This window comes from Gadus morhua, unplaced genomic scaffold, assembly GCF_902167405.1.
Source record: "Gadus morhua unplaced genomic scaffold, gadMor3.0, whole genome shotgun sequence".
Lineage (NCBI taxonomy): Eukaryota > Metazoa > Chordata > Actinopteri > Gadiformes > Gadidae > Gadus > Gadus morhua.
This window is the reverse complement of record NW_021964112.1, coordinates 10,830-28,090: the sequence shown is the minus strand read 5'-3', so window position 1 is coordinate 28,090 and position 17,261 is coordinate 10,830. Positions and strand designations below refer to the sequence as shown.

Genomic DNA, 17,261 nt, shown 5'->3' with positions numbered 1-17,261 from the left:
CTTAAAGGGATACGGTAGACCGGAGCTAAACTTCTTAAAGGGATACGGTAGACCGGAGCTAAACTTCTTAAAGGGATACGGTAGACCGGAGCTAAACTTCTTAAAGGGATACGGTAGACCGGAGCTAAACTTCTTAAATGGATACGGTAGACCGGAGCTAAACTTCTTAAAGGGATACGAGAGATCGCTGCTAAACTTCTTAAAGGGATACGTTAGACTGGAGCTAAACTTCTTAAAGGGATACGGTAGACCGGAGCTAAACTTCTTAAAGGGATACGTTAGACCGCAGCTGTACTTCTTAAAGGGATATGTTAGACTGCAGCTGTACTTCTTAGGATACGTTAGACCACAGTTCAACTTCTTAAAGGGATACATTAGACCTGGCTTGACGTGTTCTTAAAGGTATATGTTAGACCGTAACTGAACTTCTTAAAGGGATATTTTAGACCACAGCTGAACTTCTTAAAGGGATACGTTAGACCTGGCTTGACTGTGTTCTTAAAGGTATATGTTAGACCGTAACTGAACCTCTTAAAGGGATATTTTAGACAACAGCTGAACTTCTTAAAGGGATATGTTCGACCTCAGACGGACTGCTTCGTAACAGGTTCTTAAAGGGATACCTTCCAACCGTTTTTCCGTACATTCCAGACTCTGACGTCGGGGACTACGACTACGAACTCTCGCTGGAGATGAAGCGGCAGAAGATCCAGCGAGAGCTCCTCAAGCTGGAGCAGGAGAACCACGAGAAGAGGGAAGAGATCGTCATCAAGAAGAAGAAGGAGAAGGAGGAGGTGGCGGCCTCCACCATCACCACCAGCTCCTCCACCGCCGCCAACTCCAAGACTCGAACCGGCAACCCCAGCACCACCACCACCAAGGTACCAACAGGGGGCAAGGCACAGATCACATCGATGACAAAATCTGGCGTCAGAGCAGCAAAGGACGGAGAACATAACCCTACAAATGGTCCAGATGCTAAATAATCAACACGTCTATAAACGATACATGTAACACTAAATTAAACACTATCTAAAGCATATCTTTGCGTTGTCATCAAAAGATTTACATATACCGGCCAATGTTTTGTAAATTTACATCTGGTTTTACATTAGTTTTACATATTTTGTTAAGTACAGTTGGGTATCATGATACCATTAGCCGGCCTACATTCCTGAGGTGACGTCGTTCTAACAGCTCTGACTATCGTAATATTCTTTCCCCACCCCCTCCCCCCAGGGGTCTCCCGAGCGCTCCAGCTCCAAGGAGTCCCCCGCCTCTAGGAAGTCCAGCGGCTCCCCCAAACACAAGGGCTCCTCCAAGGGCCCCGGCTCCGGGAAGAAGGAGAAGAAGGCGTCGGGGGCCTCCCCCCTCTCCGACTCCACCAGGTGAGCGGTCCGCCGGCGTGCCCCTGGCCTCACGTCGTCACACTGTGTTTAATCCAGCTGCAGCCGTGGTCCAAAAGGATCATAGGATCATACCCCAAAAAGAGTGAGACTCGTAGGATCAGACCCAAAAAGAGTGAGACTCGTAGAATCAGACCCAAAAAGAGTGAGACTTGTAGAATCAGACCCAAAAAGAGTGAGACTCGTAGAATCAGACCCAAAAAGAGTTAGACTCGTAGGATCAGACCCCCAAAAATGTGAGACTCATAGGATCTGGTCACCCTATCGTAAGCGATAAAAAAGCGTGGCAAAATGTGCGTTTGACAACGCGCGGGCCACACTAACACTAAACTTTGATGTCAAGTAGGGGGCCCCAAAATATCATCCCGCGGGCCTCAATTGGCCCCCGGGCCGCGAGTTTGAGCCCCCTGTTGTAGCGTGCACCCGTCGTCATAGAGATCACGGCTCCGACCTCTGTGTGACGTGTCACTCACCGCTCTGCCCTCTCCCTCTCGCTCCCAGGTCGTCGAAGGGGGGCCACGGCAAGAAGAAGGGGCCCCGCACGCCCAGCCCGCCGCCGCCGGCCCCCACCGAGGGCCCCGTGCCGGGCAAGAAGCACAAGGGGAAGCACAAGAACAAGGAGAAGCTGGCCGAGGAGAAGCCCCCCAAGGAGGGCAAGGACCGCGGGCGGGACGCCGAGAAGCACAAGGAGAAGAAGGACAAGAGGAGGTAGGTCTGGGGGGCGGGGCGGGGGGTGGAGCCTATGGGGGTGTAGGTCTGGGGGGGCGGGGCCTAGGGAGTGTAGGTCTGGGGGGCGGAGCCTAGGGGGTGTAGGTCTGGGGGGGTTCTGGGTTGAACCCGTATATTGCTCTTTTTCTTCGGGAAGCTGATTCGTGGTATCGGATATTTTTGAGGCGGACAGAATCCAAACTGTTGTCTGAAACATCGGAAACTCATATTTTTTTACTTTTCGATGCCGTGACCCGTCTCTGTGGTTAATTTTTGCTGCAGGGGGGCGAGGGAATAATTAGCCCTGTAAAATAAGCAATACATTCTCAACATTTAAAAGCTGGTTAGCACGTCTCTAGACATTTGTCAGCACGATAACAAATAAAACGACTGACAATTTGTCGTTCTTAACTGTCTGTTGATGTGACGTCGACATTATATAGTTTGCATTTCTATGTTCATCGTCAGCCATTTTTGTTTTAAGGTGTAAATGAACCCCCTATTTCGACACAAATAAAAAAAACAAGTCTTGTGGTATCATTTTAAATGTAGTTCTATATATGAATACCATTTTTTTATCGAAAGATCAACCGATTGTTCTCCAACCGTCCCCAGGGACCGATCCGACAGCTCCCACAAGGCCAAGCGCTCGGCCGCCTCGGAGGAACGCTCCGGAAGCCTGTCGTCCCCCATGAGGGACCCCAGCCCCCCCTCCAGGAAGAAGTCCGCCTCCCCCACCAAGACCTCGTCCCACAAGACCCCCGGCCCGGCCTCCTCCCCACGCAGGTCAGTACGGCCCCCCTGGGCAGAATATCAGCGGCACCTATTGGACGATGAGTAGAGGAGGTGGCTGCTGATTGGTTGATAGTCAACACGTGTTTTTTGAGGACAGACGATATGGGAGGAGATGTGTTTCTAAAACAACTAGGAAGAGCGATCGATAGAAATTGATTGATCCCTGAAATGACGGCGTCAGATGCTCCATTCCGGAAACGGGAGAGTTATGTTAAAGAAAGGGAAAATAAGAATAAACGTCTTTGTCACAAAACGAAAGCAAACTGTAAAGTTAGTCGGTGTGAAACGTAAAACCCAAAGGTATGGGCAGAGCAGAGAACCATGCAGAGCAGCTAAAGGAATCTGCGTCGGTTTACGCCGTTTACGTCTCACGTGTGCAAGAATTATGAAATTCAATAAAGCAATTCAAACGAAAAAGAGCGGGAACGCGGTCTGCTTGGGACACCCCCGCCTGCTACCCCCCCCCCACCCCCCCACCACACATCGCAATGATGGCGTCGGGCTCTTCTAGGGCTGCTCGATTATGAAAAAAAAAATCACGATAATAATCACGATTATTTTGGTCAAGATTGAAATCAGGATTATTCAAAGGATTACTTTTGAGTTTGAAAACATGACGCACTGAGAACTTCGTCTTAAAAAAAATACACAAAATGTTCAGAAAGACATTTTTCAAATCAAATTTATGCACAGAAATGTATCCAGCTGTTCTTTCTATAAAACATTTAATAAAAAAATTAATAAAAAAAAAAAAACGATTATATTAGTGGTGTTTTTCGTGTACATGTGCTACAGTGTCCTAACGTCCTCTCCCTCCCACAGGTCCCCGTCTCCCCCACCCCGCCACCGCCACACCCCCACCCCCCCCCGCCACCACTCCCCCTCCTCCCACTCGGGCTCGTCCGCCCAGCGCCACTCGCCCTCCCCCCGGGGCCGCCGACGCGCCTCCGTCTCCCCCGGTTACCACCGGGACGCCGCCAACGCCGCCGCCGCCGCCCCCTCCTCCGGCCGAGGGGCCGGCAGCGCCACCCCCCCGGGCTCCGGCTCCAGGCGCTCGCGGTCGCCACCCTACTCCTCGCCGTCGCATCGCCGTGGCGAGCGCGCCAGCCCCGGGCGCCGCCAGGACCGGAGCCGCGGCGAGCGGGAACGGAGCCCCCTGCCAGCCGCCCCCCCGACCTCGGACAAGAGGAGAGATGGTGAGCGCCGCGCGAGTGCCGGGGTTCTTTACTATTTGTACTTTTTGACCTTTAACCTTTGACCTTTGCCCTCGCTTAAAGAGATCCAACTCTTAGCCATTTCACCCTGGCACCTTTTAAGACGAACATTCTCTATATTCTCTCATGCTCTATATTGTGGATACATCGTAAATAAATGAAGTATTGATGTATTCGCAAAAAAGATTCAGCGTTAGGGTGTTGGAAGCCCGGCCCGCGAACTTCGACGTGTTGGAAGCAAAACACAGAATTCCGCTGCATGCTTTGTTTCACTTCCTGCCCGCTAAACGCTCTGCCACGTCGCCGTCCTTCGGCTAAAGTATCTGGTATATCTGCTGTATGTGTGAACAGGTCTGTAGCGGCTTATCTCTGGACGTGTGTTGCATTGCATCTGTAAAAGTTTGTGTGTGAAAGGCCTGTCTGTAATTCTCTAGTCACTCTGTCTCTCTGGTCACTCCGTCTCTCTGGTCACTCCGTCTCTCTGGTCACTCCGTCTCTCTGGTCACTCTTTCTCTCTGGTCACTCTTTCTCTCTGGTCACTCTTTCTCTCCGGTCACTCTTCCTCTCTGGTCACTCTTTCTCTCTGGTCACTCTTTCTCTCTGGTCACTCAGTCACTCTTTCTCTCTGGTCACTCTGTCTCTCCGGTCACTCTTTCTCTCTGGTCACTCTTTCTCTCTGGTCGCTCAGTCACTCTTTCTCTCTGGTCACTCTTTCTCTCCGGTCACTCTTTCTCTCTGGTCACTCTTTCTCTCTGGTCACTCTTTCTCTCTGGTCACTCAGTCACTCTTTCTCTCTGGTCCCTCTGTCTCTCCGGTCACTCTTTCTCTCTGGTCACTCTTTCTCTCTGGTCGCTCAGTCACTCTTTCTCTCTGGTCACTCTTTCTCTCCGGTCACTCTTTCTCTCCGGTCACTCTTTCTCTCTGGTCACTCTTTCTCTCCGGTCACTCTTTCTCTCTGGTCACTCTGTCACTCTGGTCACTCCGTCTCTCTGGTCACTCTTTCTCTCTGGTCACTCTTTCTCTCTAGTCACTCTGGTCACTCAGTGTCTCTGGTCACTCTGTCACTCTGGTCACTCCGTCTCTCTGGTCACTCTTTCTCTCTGGTCACTCTTTCTCTCTGGTCACTCCGTCTCTCTGGTCACTCCGTCTCTCTGGTCACTCCGTCTCTCTGGTCACTCTTTCTCTCTGGTCACTCTGTCACTCAGTGTCTCTGGTCACTCTGTCTCTCTGGTCACTCTTTCTCTCTGGTCACTCTGTCACTCAGTGTCTCTGGTCACTTGGTGTGTTTGTGGTCACTCTGTCTAGGTGTGCTTGTGGTCTCTCTGGGTCACTCTGTGTGTCTCTGGTCTCTCTGTCTGTCTCTGGTCTCTCTGTGTCTCCCTGGTCTCTCGGTCACTCTTGTCTTCCCCCTCGGTCCCCCAGAGAGCCGCGGGAAGCGGGACAAGGACTCCAACCGGGACGAGCGGGACTACGAGCCGGAGCAGAGCTCGTCCCGGGACGACCGGGAGAGCCGGGAGCAACCGCGGGAGCGCCGGGACGGGCGCGGCGACCGCGGCCGGGAGTCGACCCGGGAGCACGCCCGGGACGCCAAGGAGACGAGGGAGACCCGACCGGACCCCCGCTCGGCCCGGGAGTCCCTGGAGCGCCGGGACCGGGAGCGGGACAAGGAGCGCGAGAAGGAGCGGGAGAAGGAGAGGCCGGAGCGCAAGGAGGAGCCGGCCTCGGCGGCCCAGGAGGAGAGGGGCTACGGGAGGGGCCACGGGGGGCGCGAGGAGGCCGCCCGCGGGGAGGGGAAGGCCGAGGGCCGGAGTACCGAAGCCCGGGCGGAGAGGAACGGGCGGGGCCGCGGCCGGACCGCCGACGCTCCCGCCGCCGCCGCCGCAGAGAAAAGTGAGATTCCGGTTTTGTTCCCGGGGTTTGGGGCGTTCCCGGGTTTAAAGGTTTACGGTTATAAAGTGCGGTTGAAAGTATAATATATATTTTATATTAAGACTGCTTGGTTTATAGCATTTGTTTTAATGCTTTTAATCAAACCGTCTCAAGATAAAAAAAATATACGTTTTAGTTCACATCACAAAAGTATAATAAAAAATATCTGAATTTTAAAATGTTATCCTACAAATGATATTGAATATATACAAATAATAAAAAAAAAATTATCTATATAAATATATTGCATTCAAATTTCTTTCATTTGAAATAAGATCCTACAAAATTATCTTATCTGGTGCAACCAATTAATATAAAAACCATGCGTTGAAAAAATATTTTTTTATATTCAATATTATATTCCTCACAAAGAATATAATAATGACATCAGCCCTTTTTAACTTCCGGCAAGGCAACCTCATTATGCACGTTTTTATTAACAGAAACTCAAAAAATAAAATAATCAAATCAAACGGATAAGTTAAAGAAAACGAAGGCCAAGTAAAACGGGTTTACGGGTTAGCAGGAAGCTAATGCTAACATGAAAGCCTTCAGTCTTAAGTCCTCAGGGAGTTAATCCTTTCTTACCCCCCCAGGCTCCACCAGGACGTCCCGCGGGGCCCCGCCTGAGGGCAGCCACGACAGCTGGGAGTCCCGCAGCGGCTCGGCCCGGGAGCGCAGCACGGAGCGCACCAGCGAGCGCGGCGGTGGCGGCGGCGGCGGCGGGAGCGCCACCGGGAGCGCCGCCGCGGAGCGGGCCCCCGAGAGGGGCTCCGACCGGCCGGCGGAGCGGGGGGACCGCTATGAGGGCGGGGACCGCCGGGGGGAGGCGTATGAGCGGCGAGGAGGAGGAGGAGGAGGAGGAGGGGGAGGGGGAGGAGCCAGCGGCGAGCGGGACCGCCGGGAGACCCGGGAGAGAGGTAGGACCCGTCGGCCGCCGAACCCGGACCGTCGAGGGTTGGATTGTAAAGTCAAAACGCTAAGTTGTAAAACTACAAAAATATAAAAAGGGGATCAAATAGGGCCTAAAAAAATTTTGGTTTGGTTCCGGTTTTCGACCGACCCTGTCAATTTATGTGCGACCCAAATTATTTTATGAGCTTTAAAAAAAAAAAAAAAAAAAAAAATATATATATATATATATATATATATATATATATATATATATATATATATATATATATATATATATATATATAAATAAATATAAATATAATCACGATATATCATTTGATACTGCTGCAGCCTGAAGAATCCTGAGTGTTCATTAGTTAAACCATACACTTCTGTTTATTACCATATTTGTGATAAGGAAAAATTTAATCACATTTAATTGTAAACATTTAACTCCACAAACTCGTTTTATACTTAAAATAATGAACACTGTTATTGAGTTGCAATGTTGAGCCGAGTCCCGGTCATTTAAGGCGGTCGTCTCGAGATACCCGTTCTGTTCTCTTTGGCGACCCCTGTGTGGATAAGCAGTGATTGTTCCAGTAGAACCCCTCCCCTAGTTTGTGACATTCATAATACTCCGAATGCGAGGGCCTTCTCAGTAGGCTGTAGGCTCACTCGGCGATCGATGGTGACCTGACATACATGGATTCACGTGAAAAGCTTTGAGAACGCCACTTTAGAAGTGAATAGTGACCTTTCACTCATTTCAAAAACTTGAATGCTCTCCGCCCTGGCTCTGTATCTCCCCCTCACTAGTGAGGGATTCAACCCATCAACCTCACACATCCATGTCCCCCACATAGTCCTTTTCTCAGATGAACAGGAACAAAGAGCAGGAAGTGACCCGGACTGTGTTTCTTTCCCCGTTCCCAGATCAGAGGGCGGCTTCCCCGAGCCGACACCAGGAGCCGGAGCGCGAGGAACGCCGCGGCGACCGGGGCGAGGACCGCCGGGAGGACCGCAACCGTGACCGGGAGCGCGAGAGGGAGAGGGAGAAGGAGCGCGAGAAGGAGCGGGAACGCGAGCGGGAGAAGGAGAGGGAGCGGGAGAAGGAGAAGGAGCGCGAGGCCGAGCGGGAACGCAACCGGGAGCGCGACAGGGAGCGCGAGAGGGAGCGGGAACGGGAGCGGGAGAAGCGGGAGCGAGAGAGGGAGCGGGAGCAGGAGGAGCGCGAGAGGGAGCGCCGGGAGAGAGAGAGGGAGAGGGAGCAGCGCGAGAGAGACCGCCAGCGGGAGTGGGAGGAGCGGGAGAAGGAGCGGCGGGAACGCCGAGAGGAGCCGCGGGAGGAGAGGGCGGCGAGGGAGTCCCACGACGACCGCAAGGCCAGGTACGTATCCACGGCTACCGTTTCACCCTCGTTCGTGGTCATGCAGCCTAGCGACAAGATCGTCCTGGTCATGTGACCGTGATCCATTTCGCTGCACGGATCAGGCTGTAATCAAGAGTGTTTATGATGCTTGTTTTTGCATTTATTTATTTTGAAATGCATTTACTTATTTAGAAAGTGTTTTTATTTAGTAACACCCAATCAACGGCTATCTTTCCTCTGATGTTATCAACTAATAGCTTGGAAGATAGTTTGCTAAACTGAAGTGCAGACATGGAAGATCAGAAGATCAAGATGATTCCTCAGTTGCATAAAATTGCATGGTTTAAAAAAAAAAAAAAAAAAAAAAAAGATCGTAATGTTTTTAGCGGAAAGTAAACTCATTCGAAAATATAGTTTTTCCGAAATGCGTCAAAGAAGGGGTAAAGAATCAGCTACCTCCCTTACTTTGACATAATATCCCCCGGATTAGAAAATAAATCAGACAAACAGTCGTCCCGCGAAGACTAACGTTCCGATCTTTTTTCTTTCCCGCCGCAGCCGTAAGCGGCACCGCGGCGAGAACACCCCCAGCCCGCGGCCGTCCCCCAAGCGCGCGGCGCGCGAGGCCAGCCCCGCCGACAGCGACGGCTACAACAGCGCCGAGGAGAAAAGTGAGCGCCCCATTGGCCGGGGGCAGGCCAAGCTCCACCCACAGCCCCTCCTACCGAACCCGGTGTTCCCGCCTCCCACCTCCGACAGTAGGGAACCAATCTTTATCAGGGAGCCAATGAAATGACAACGGGACACGCCGGGCATTTGGAACGCACACGTTTAACGCACCGCTCTTAAAGGGACGGTGTCGTGTATCTTTTTTTTTTTTTTTTTTGAATTAGTATTTATGATTGTGTGTGTGTGTGTCTGTGTGTGTGTGTGTGTGTGTGTGTGTGTGTCTCTCTCCAGGCGGGGATAAGCACCGCCTCCTGAGTCAGGTGGTGCGGCCCCATGAGCCTCTGCTGCGCACGCCGCCCCGGGCCACGCCCACTTCCTCCGACGACAAACCGGGCCGCTGGAAGGAGGAGGAGCGCCGCGGAGGGGGCGGGGCCGAGAAGAGGGACGGCCGCGGTCGCCACGACGACCCCGAGCCCCGCGGCGGCGAGCGAGGGCGTGGCCCGCCGGACGGCGCCCGCTCCGACTCCCGCGGCCGGGGGCGGGACCCGCCCCGGGACGCCAGCCCCCCTCCGCCGGCCCCCGCCGTGGCGGCCGTCGCCGTGGGCGACGACCGCGACTCGGCCGGCTCCCAGGAGAACAAGAAGAAGGGCAAGTCGGCGCGGAAGGGCCCGAAGAAGACCGGCGGCCGCAAGGACGAAGAGGCGCCGGGCCGGGACGCCGACCCCCCCGCCGCCGCCGCCGCCGCTGCCCAGGCTCCGCCCCCCGTCACCGAAGCCCCGCCCCCCGCCGCCCTGCTTCCGGCGCCGCTGCAGCACTCGCCGCGCAAAGGGGCGAAGAAGAAGATGGAGAGGAAGGCCAAGCGGCCCCGCGGCGGGGGGGCGGAGTCCGACGGCTCGGCCGAGGACGACGCCCACCTGCCCCCGGGCAAGCGCCGGCGGGGGCCCCGCACCCCCCCGGGGCCCTCCCTGAGGCCGGGCCCCGCCCCGCCGCCCAAGATGGACGCCAACTTCAGCGACTGGTCGGACGAGGAGGTGGGAGGAGGAGGAGGGGGCGGGGCCACGGAGACGGCCCCGCCCCCCCGCCCGGACCGGGGGCCGCCCCCCCCGGCCGAGCGGGCCCCCGTGGAGCTGCTCCGCCGGGGCGGTGGCCCCCGGCGCGGCCGGGAGCGGGAGCGGGGCAACGCGGCTGCCCCCGCCATCGCCCCCCTGCTGCCCCAGGAGCCCCCCCACCTGCTGCTGCCCACCCTGCCCCCCCAGCCCCTCATGTCCCAGCCCCTGCTGCGCAAGCCCCTCCCCGAGGGGTCCCGGGGCGTCGGGGGCGGGCTCCAGAACCGCGGGGCCCTCCCCCCCTCCTCGCGCCGCCTCCGCTCGCCGTCCGGGGAGCCGGCGGGGCGCGAGGACCCCCCGGGGGCCCGGCCCGGCGGAGGCCGCCGCGGACGCATGCAGGGGGCCCCCCCCTCCTCCCGGGACCGGGAGCGGGCGGGGCCCGGGGAGCACGCGTTCACCGAGAGGAAGTCCCGCATCGACCAGCTGAGGAGGGGGGAGCCCAGCCGCAGCACGTCCTCAGGTGAGCGCACGCACGCACTCACTCACTCACTCACTCACTCACTCACTCACTCACTCATTCACTGACACACCTCACTCACCTCACTCAACTCACTCTCACTCTCCTCACTCTCTCTCACCTCACTCTCTCACTCACCTCACTCCCTCACTCACCTCACTCTCACTCCTCACTCTCACTCACCTCAATCTTTCACTCACCTCACTCTCACTCACCTCACTCTCTCACTCACCTCACTCTCTCACTCACCTCACTCTCTCACTCACCTCACTCTCTCACTCACCTCACTCACTCACTCACCTCACTCTCACTCACCTCACTCTCACTCACCTCACTCTCACTCACCTCATTCACCTCACTCTCACTCACCTCACTCTCACTCACCTCACTCTCTCACTCACCTCACTCTCACTCACCTCACTCTCTCACTCACCTCACTCTCACTCACCTCACTCTCTCACTCACCTCACTGACTCACCTCACTACCTCACTCACTACCTCACTCACTACCTCTCTCACTCTCTCACTCACTCACTCTCACACTCTCTCACTCTCTCACTCTCACTGACTCACCTCACACTCTCACTGACTCACCTCACTCTCTCACTCACCTCACTCTCACTCACCTCACTCTCTCACTCACCTCACTCTCACTCACCTCACTCTCTCACTCACCTCACTGACTCACCTCACTACCTCACTCACTACCTCACTCACTACCTCTCTCACTCTCTCACTCTCACTCTCTCACTCTCTCACTCTCACTCTCTCACTCTCACTCTCACTCACTCACTCATCACTCAAAAGCCTCTAACCCAGCCGTTCACCCCCCCCCTCCCCCTCAGACCGCCAGGACTCGCGCAGCCACAGCTCCCGCCGCAGCTCCCCGGACTCGGAGCGCCAGGGCCGCTCGCGCTCGCGCGCCGGCTCCTACGACAGCCGCGAGCGCGGCGGCGCGGCCGGCGAGCGCGAGGCCTTCGACCGCAAGGAGCTGCGGCCCCCGGCCTCCTCCCAGCAGCCCCTGCTGTCCCAGCAGCCCCCCCTCCCGGTCCTCCTCCTCCAGCAGCAGCAGCAGCAGCAGCACCTGCTGCCCCCCCAGCAGCAGCCCCCTCTCCTGGGCCAGGCGCCGCTCCTCCTCCAGCCCCTCCCCCCCCCCCACCAGAACCCCCGCGACTGGGACCGCGACTGGCCGGGCCAGGGCCTGGCCCCCCACGGGCTGGCGGCGGCGCGCGGCCGCGAGCCGCTGCTGATGCGGCCGGGCCGGGAGCCCCTCCTCCGGGACCTCCGGGAGCGGGAGCGCCTGCTGCCCGAGGGGCTGATCCAGCAGCACGAGCGGGAGCGGGAACGGGAGCGGGAGAGGGACGCCCGCGGGGAGAGGGGCGGGCCGGGGGAGCGCGGCGGCGGCGGCGGCGGTGGCGGCGACAGGGAGCGTGACCGCATGATGATGATGATGATGGAGATGGCGCCGCACGGGGATCCGCGGGCGCCGGGGCGCGGCGAGGGCGTGATGATGATGATGCGGCCCGAGCGACCCGAGTACGAGCCGCTGCTGCCCCGGGAGGCCTTCAGCGGCGAGGGGGAGAAGCCCGGGAACAGCCACCAGCCCGGAGGCGGGGAGGCGGCGGCGGACAGGGCCGACAGCGTTGACGGTAGGCCGGAGCGGAGCCCAGTGGTTCAGGGGAGGGGCTAATGGAGGGGGCGGAGACTGAGCACTCTTAAGAAACAAGTTGAACAAGTTTTCTTTTTCTTTCTTTTTTTTTCTTTTTCTTCCTTTTTTTCCTTTTTTCTACCTTTTTTTTCTCTTTCGTTCTTTTTTTTCTTTATTTAAGTCCTTTCACATTGTTAAAGACATACACACAATACCCCATTGTGTGTAAGGGAGTCCATTTCTTCTATTGACTTGAGAACATCGCTCCTCTGGATCTGAACCCCATGCAGGTTTAAAGCTGGGGGAGGCCAATTAATTTTAGGAGGATATTTTTGGTCGTATTTGTTGTTATTGTCTTAGTAGTCAGACAACGATCAATAAATCTCCCCCAAAATGAATTATCTAAAAAATGTATCGGATGCAAGACGCGTCTGTCTGGCTACACACCTAATTTTCACATTTTCGAATCACGATTCTGTCTACTTTTTGCACTTAGAATGCCTTCAATTTAAACTATCAAAGAATTAATTAAATTAATTTAGACGGGTCACACTTACCGACTATTAGTGGCGCCGTGGGTTTAGTCTAGTTAATATGGTCGAATCTCCAGACAAAGCTTCTGGGTTCACTTAATGTCTGCCCCCTGAAACCCTACCTTCGCTTTAAGTACGTGAACTCGTGTTCATCTGAATTCAATTAATTGCTTTGGATTAAAGTGCATCTTTGAATGGTTTCCTCCCAGTATGGCTCAGTGGTGGCGTCTATTTCTCCCGGCCGTGCTAACACCCACGCCTCGCTTGCCTCCCACAGGGGATGACGACCCCAAGGAAGACGACAGCCAATCGGTGGTCTCCGGGGGCGAGGAGTACGAGCCAATCAGTGACGACGAGCTGGACGAGATCCTGGCCGGCAGCCAGAAGAAAGAGGACCAGCAGGACGACGAGAAGATCACAGGTAGACGACTAGCCACCGACCGCTAACCACCGACGAGTTAGTTATCCCAGTGTCTTTGAACCCCTAACCTATAATGAATTATTCCTACCAGTTTCTAGCCCCTAACCTCTTACTAATTAGTTATCCCAGTGTCTTTAAACCCCTAACCTATAATCAATTAGTCCTACCAGTGTCTCACCCCTAACCTATAATTAGGGACGGTCACTATCCTTTAACCAATAATGAATGAGTAATTCTCTAACCACTAACCTTTAATTAATTAGATATTCCACTCACTAACCTTTAACCCATAATGAATGAGTTATTCTGGTCTCTAACCCCTAACCTTTAATTAATTAGATCTTCCCGCCACTAACCTTTAACCACTAATGAATGAGTTATTCTGGTCTCTAACCCCTAACCTTTAATTAATTAGATCTCCCACTCACTAACCTTTGACCCATAATGAATGAGTTATTCTGGTCTCTAACCCCTAACCTTTAATTAATTAGATCTCCCACTCACTAACCTTTGACCCATAATGAATGAGTCATTCTGGTCTCTAACCTGTGATGAACCCGTCCTCCCGGTGTCTGACCTCTGACCCCCTGCCTGTGCGTCCCAGGCCCCCTGGACGTGATCGACGTGGACTGGTCCAGCCTGATGCCCAAGCAGAAGGCCGAGGCCCGGGCGGCGGGGGCCGCCCTCCTGCGCTTCACCCCCGGCGCCGTGCTGCTCCGGGCGGGCATCTCCAAGCGCCTGGCCGGGCCCCGGCTCCTGGAGCAGGTCCGGGAGGTCTGCCGGGGCGAGCTGGAGGACCCCAAAGGTACCCACCCGGGGGGGGACGAGAACGTTAGAGTCGTTGCTCGGCTGCGGTTCGGGTTGGCGTGCGTTAGGGCTTTGACTTCTGCCCGAAAATCATATTAGAAGTTTGTTTGTTTATTAATATTAATATTCGAATATATTCGAATATTTATTAATAATATTTTGACCCATTAAATGCCTTCAGTAAGACCTGGATTGGGATTCGCGAGGTTTGTTTACCGGCGTTGCTATGGTTACCGGTCCTGCATGTTCCAACGGTTTATTAGGTTTCTGATAAATCGCTGTCTAATCGATACTTCATTCACTGCCTCTTCCGTGGTCATTACAATATTATGAATAGACTGCGTCGGGTTCTCCGACGTCTCTCCCTCTTGGCCTGCCCACAACAGGTTCCAATATTAAGGGCTGCCTAATATTCCTTCGAATTTTGATTTATTTTTTGATATTCGAATCACAGTCGAATAACGTAGTTCGGAGTCAAAGCCCTAGCGTGTGTCGGGTTGAACCGTGACGACCGGGTTTCCGACTGCTTTCCTTTTTCTTTTCTTTTTTTATATTACACAAAAGTATCAAACTACCAAAACCCTGATTATGCCTTTATAGACGGGTGGGTGGAAACGACCAGTGTGCCTGAAGCTACTCTCTGTGTACCTGGTGCCATTTTTATTTTTAACTTGGTCGTGCAGGGTTATTGTGTTCTGTACTCACTCCGGTTCTGATGGACCACTTTGACGGGTCACGCTCTCACTTGCACGATTGATCAAGTTGCTAAACGACTAACTGTAGGAAGCTTGTGTTTATTCAACCGCTGGAACGTTTGAATTTAAGACTTAAAACGGCGGTGTCTTATAGTATCAGCACGATGGGGAGCTAGCTTACTGTACAAATGTCTGGTTTTGCTTCAACGGGAAGGGTTTGAAATGGTCAAATGTTCCCTGTATCATCAAAACGATTATATTACCCGAACATTTACGGTAGAATTCCGAATAAACGTAACTAGGCTATAAGGAAATCACACATCAAGGTGGCTTAAGGTGACAGTGTAAGCGGCAAATGTATCGATGCTAACTACTAGCGTAGCGCATGGCCGTGCTCTGTGACGCGGTTGTTAACGCTGTGCCCCCCCCCCCCCCCCTCTTCCAGACGCCGACAAGCTCTTCGAACACGACCTAGGGGCCCTCAACATGGCCGCCCTCAACCGGCGGGTGGAGAGGGCGGGGTTGCTAAGCAACCTGGGCCCCTGCTGCAAGGCCCTGTGCGCCCGTCGGGACTTCGCCATTCGCCGGCAGCTGCTGAAAAACGACAAGGTGGGCGGGGTCTCACTCGGCGTCCGCCAATGACAGAGCGGCTTCAATTTTGTTGTCAACGCAAACACACGCGTGCGCACACGCACACACACAGGGAAACACACACGGAGAGACGCTAATCAGAAAGGGAACATTTCCCCATCGCTCCCCACGCCTGTGCTTCCTAACTCCTCCCCCCTCTGTCCCCCCGCCCCCCCCTCCTCCCCCTCCCAGGGTCTGATCAAGCAGATGTACCCCGTGACCCCCGGCCTGGACACGGAACTCATGCAGCTTAGCATGCGTCTCTTCCGGAGGAGCATGTCTGCCCACGCCGCCGCCGCCGCCACCCCCACCACCCCCGCCACGCCAACCCCCACCACCCCGACGACCGCCGTCACCCCGACCGACAAGGCCGACGGAGCAGCCCCGCCTCCGGCCGCCACCGACGCCCCCACCTCACCACCACAGACACCACCCGAGGCAGACGAGGAGGCGGCGGCGGTGGCCACCGGGAGCGGCCAACCGGGCGCCGTGCCGACGGAGATATCTGTCTCCTGAACCGATTAGACGCCTTTTTAGTATTGAATCTTTTCTTTTCTTTTTTATATACGTGTGTGTGTGTGTGTGTGTGTGTGTGTGTGTGTGTGGCCCATTCGCCTACACACCCGCTAAGCGATCGCTTCGTTACATAGGCTCTTTGTTTGTTTTTGGTTTTTATTAATCGCGTCGCAAAACAACGTTTTGTGAGCTATTTACATACAGTCAGTGCTTATAACTTTTTTCATTTTGTGTGCGGCTGAGAGTCCAGTGTAGCTGAGCCATGAGACTTGGGGCCCGTGTGGAGGTCGTGTACAATGAACTACAGCGAAGAGAGAAGCGAGAGGCTGCGGAAATTAGATGGCGGTGGATTTGTGTTCAGGAGATTTTAGAAAACCCCGGGTGCAACGCATCTCTCGCCGCGTGAAATGATCTGTTTTCTGTGTCCCTCTGTGTTGTGCATTGGATACTTAATCTGTGCATTAAAATGGTTAGATGTTTGAGTGTTTTTTGGCATCGGGTTTCTTACTTTATGTGAAATGACGTTGGAATACGATGTTCACCAGCGCTGATAATGTGACGCATGAGGCCCTGAAATGTGGGTGTGCGTTTGTGTTTTTGTTTACACTATGGAAAGATGAGCTTCATTTAAGTATTATGGTCTTTGTTGAACTGATGAACGAACCCATGAACAAGGGTACCCCGGGTGAACTTCATCGCTCCCCTCAAATAAGCACTGGCAAGCCATTCTCTGCCTGAATGTATTTATTTTTTTGTCTTACCATTATTCATACTAGCTGCTTGTCCCTATGTGCTTGTCTAATGTGTTTATTATGAATGGCTTGGCAATGACTTTGCAACAGATCCGAGATGGCTGAACCCCCACCCCACAGTAGAGACGGTGGGGCTGACTACTCAGTGTTGCCATTTTGGATCTTCCAGTAAAGAGCCACCACCACCTCCAACATATCAACAAAACACCCTACTAAGAATAACAGTGCATTATTCATCGCACTTATGAGCACTGACATGTATTGCTTTTTGGTGCCTGAGAAACGGGAATGAACACATTGAAGAGGGGTTAGATAGTGAACCTTCATTTCCTCAGTACATCATGGTGGCCCTGGACAAAGTTGTGAGTGATTGGGAAGCAGGCATTGCATGCTTAGCAGGAAGAGACACTGACCTGGGGAAATAATCTTGGAGTGGAAAGATGATAAACTGGCCCATCAGTTAGAGCATCACTGGCATCAAGGTGGTGTTTGTACAGTAAAGACACGATTTATTTGTCAATCATAATCCGTTATTACAAAGCCTTGCCTTTTTGACCGTTTTTTAATAACTTGGAATAAATCATGATTCGTTTTTTAAATGTACATCAATATATACGTTTATCAGGGAAACCATGTTTTCAAAAGTGTTAATGTGTAATTTATTTGTTTGTATTTTTAATGTAGTCAGGGTTCCCAAGTAATATCTGTA

General features: G+C 53.8%; 1 protein-coding gene across 1 annotated transcript; it reads left to right on the top strand.

Moving 5' to 3' along the window:
- Positions 1–651: 651 nt before the first annotated feature.
- LOC115539042 (zinc finger CCCH domain-containing protein 13) lies at positions 652–17,151 on the top strand (the record flags this gene model as incomplete). Its single annotated transcript, XM_030350245.1, has 15 exons — positions 652–881; positions 1,240–1,388; positions 1,908–2,114; positions 2,730–2,900; positions 3,732–4,105; positions 5,546–6,013; positions 6,649–6,972; positions 7,883–8,336; positions 8,877–9,076; positions 9,279–10,553; positions 11,396–12,199; positions 13,009–13,152; positions 13,757–13,957; positions 15,100–15,263; positions 15,477–17,151. Coding segments are annotated over 15 exons (5,489 nt in total), but the record flags the coding sequence as incomplete, so codon positions are not given.
- Between the last annotated feature and the right edge of the window lie 110 nt (positions 17,152–17,261).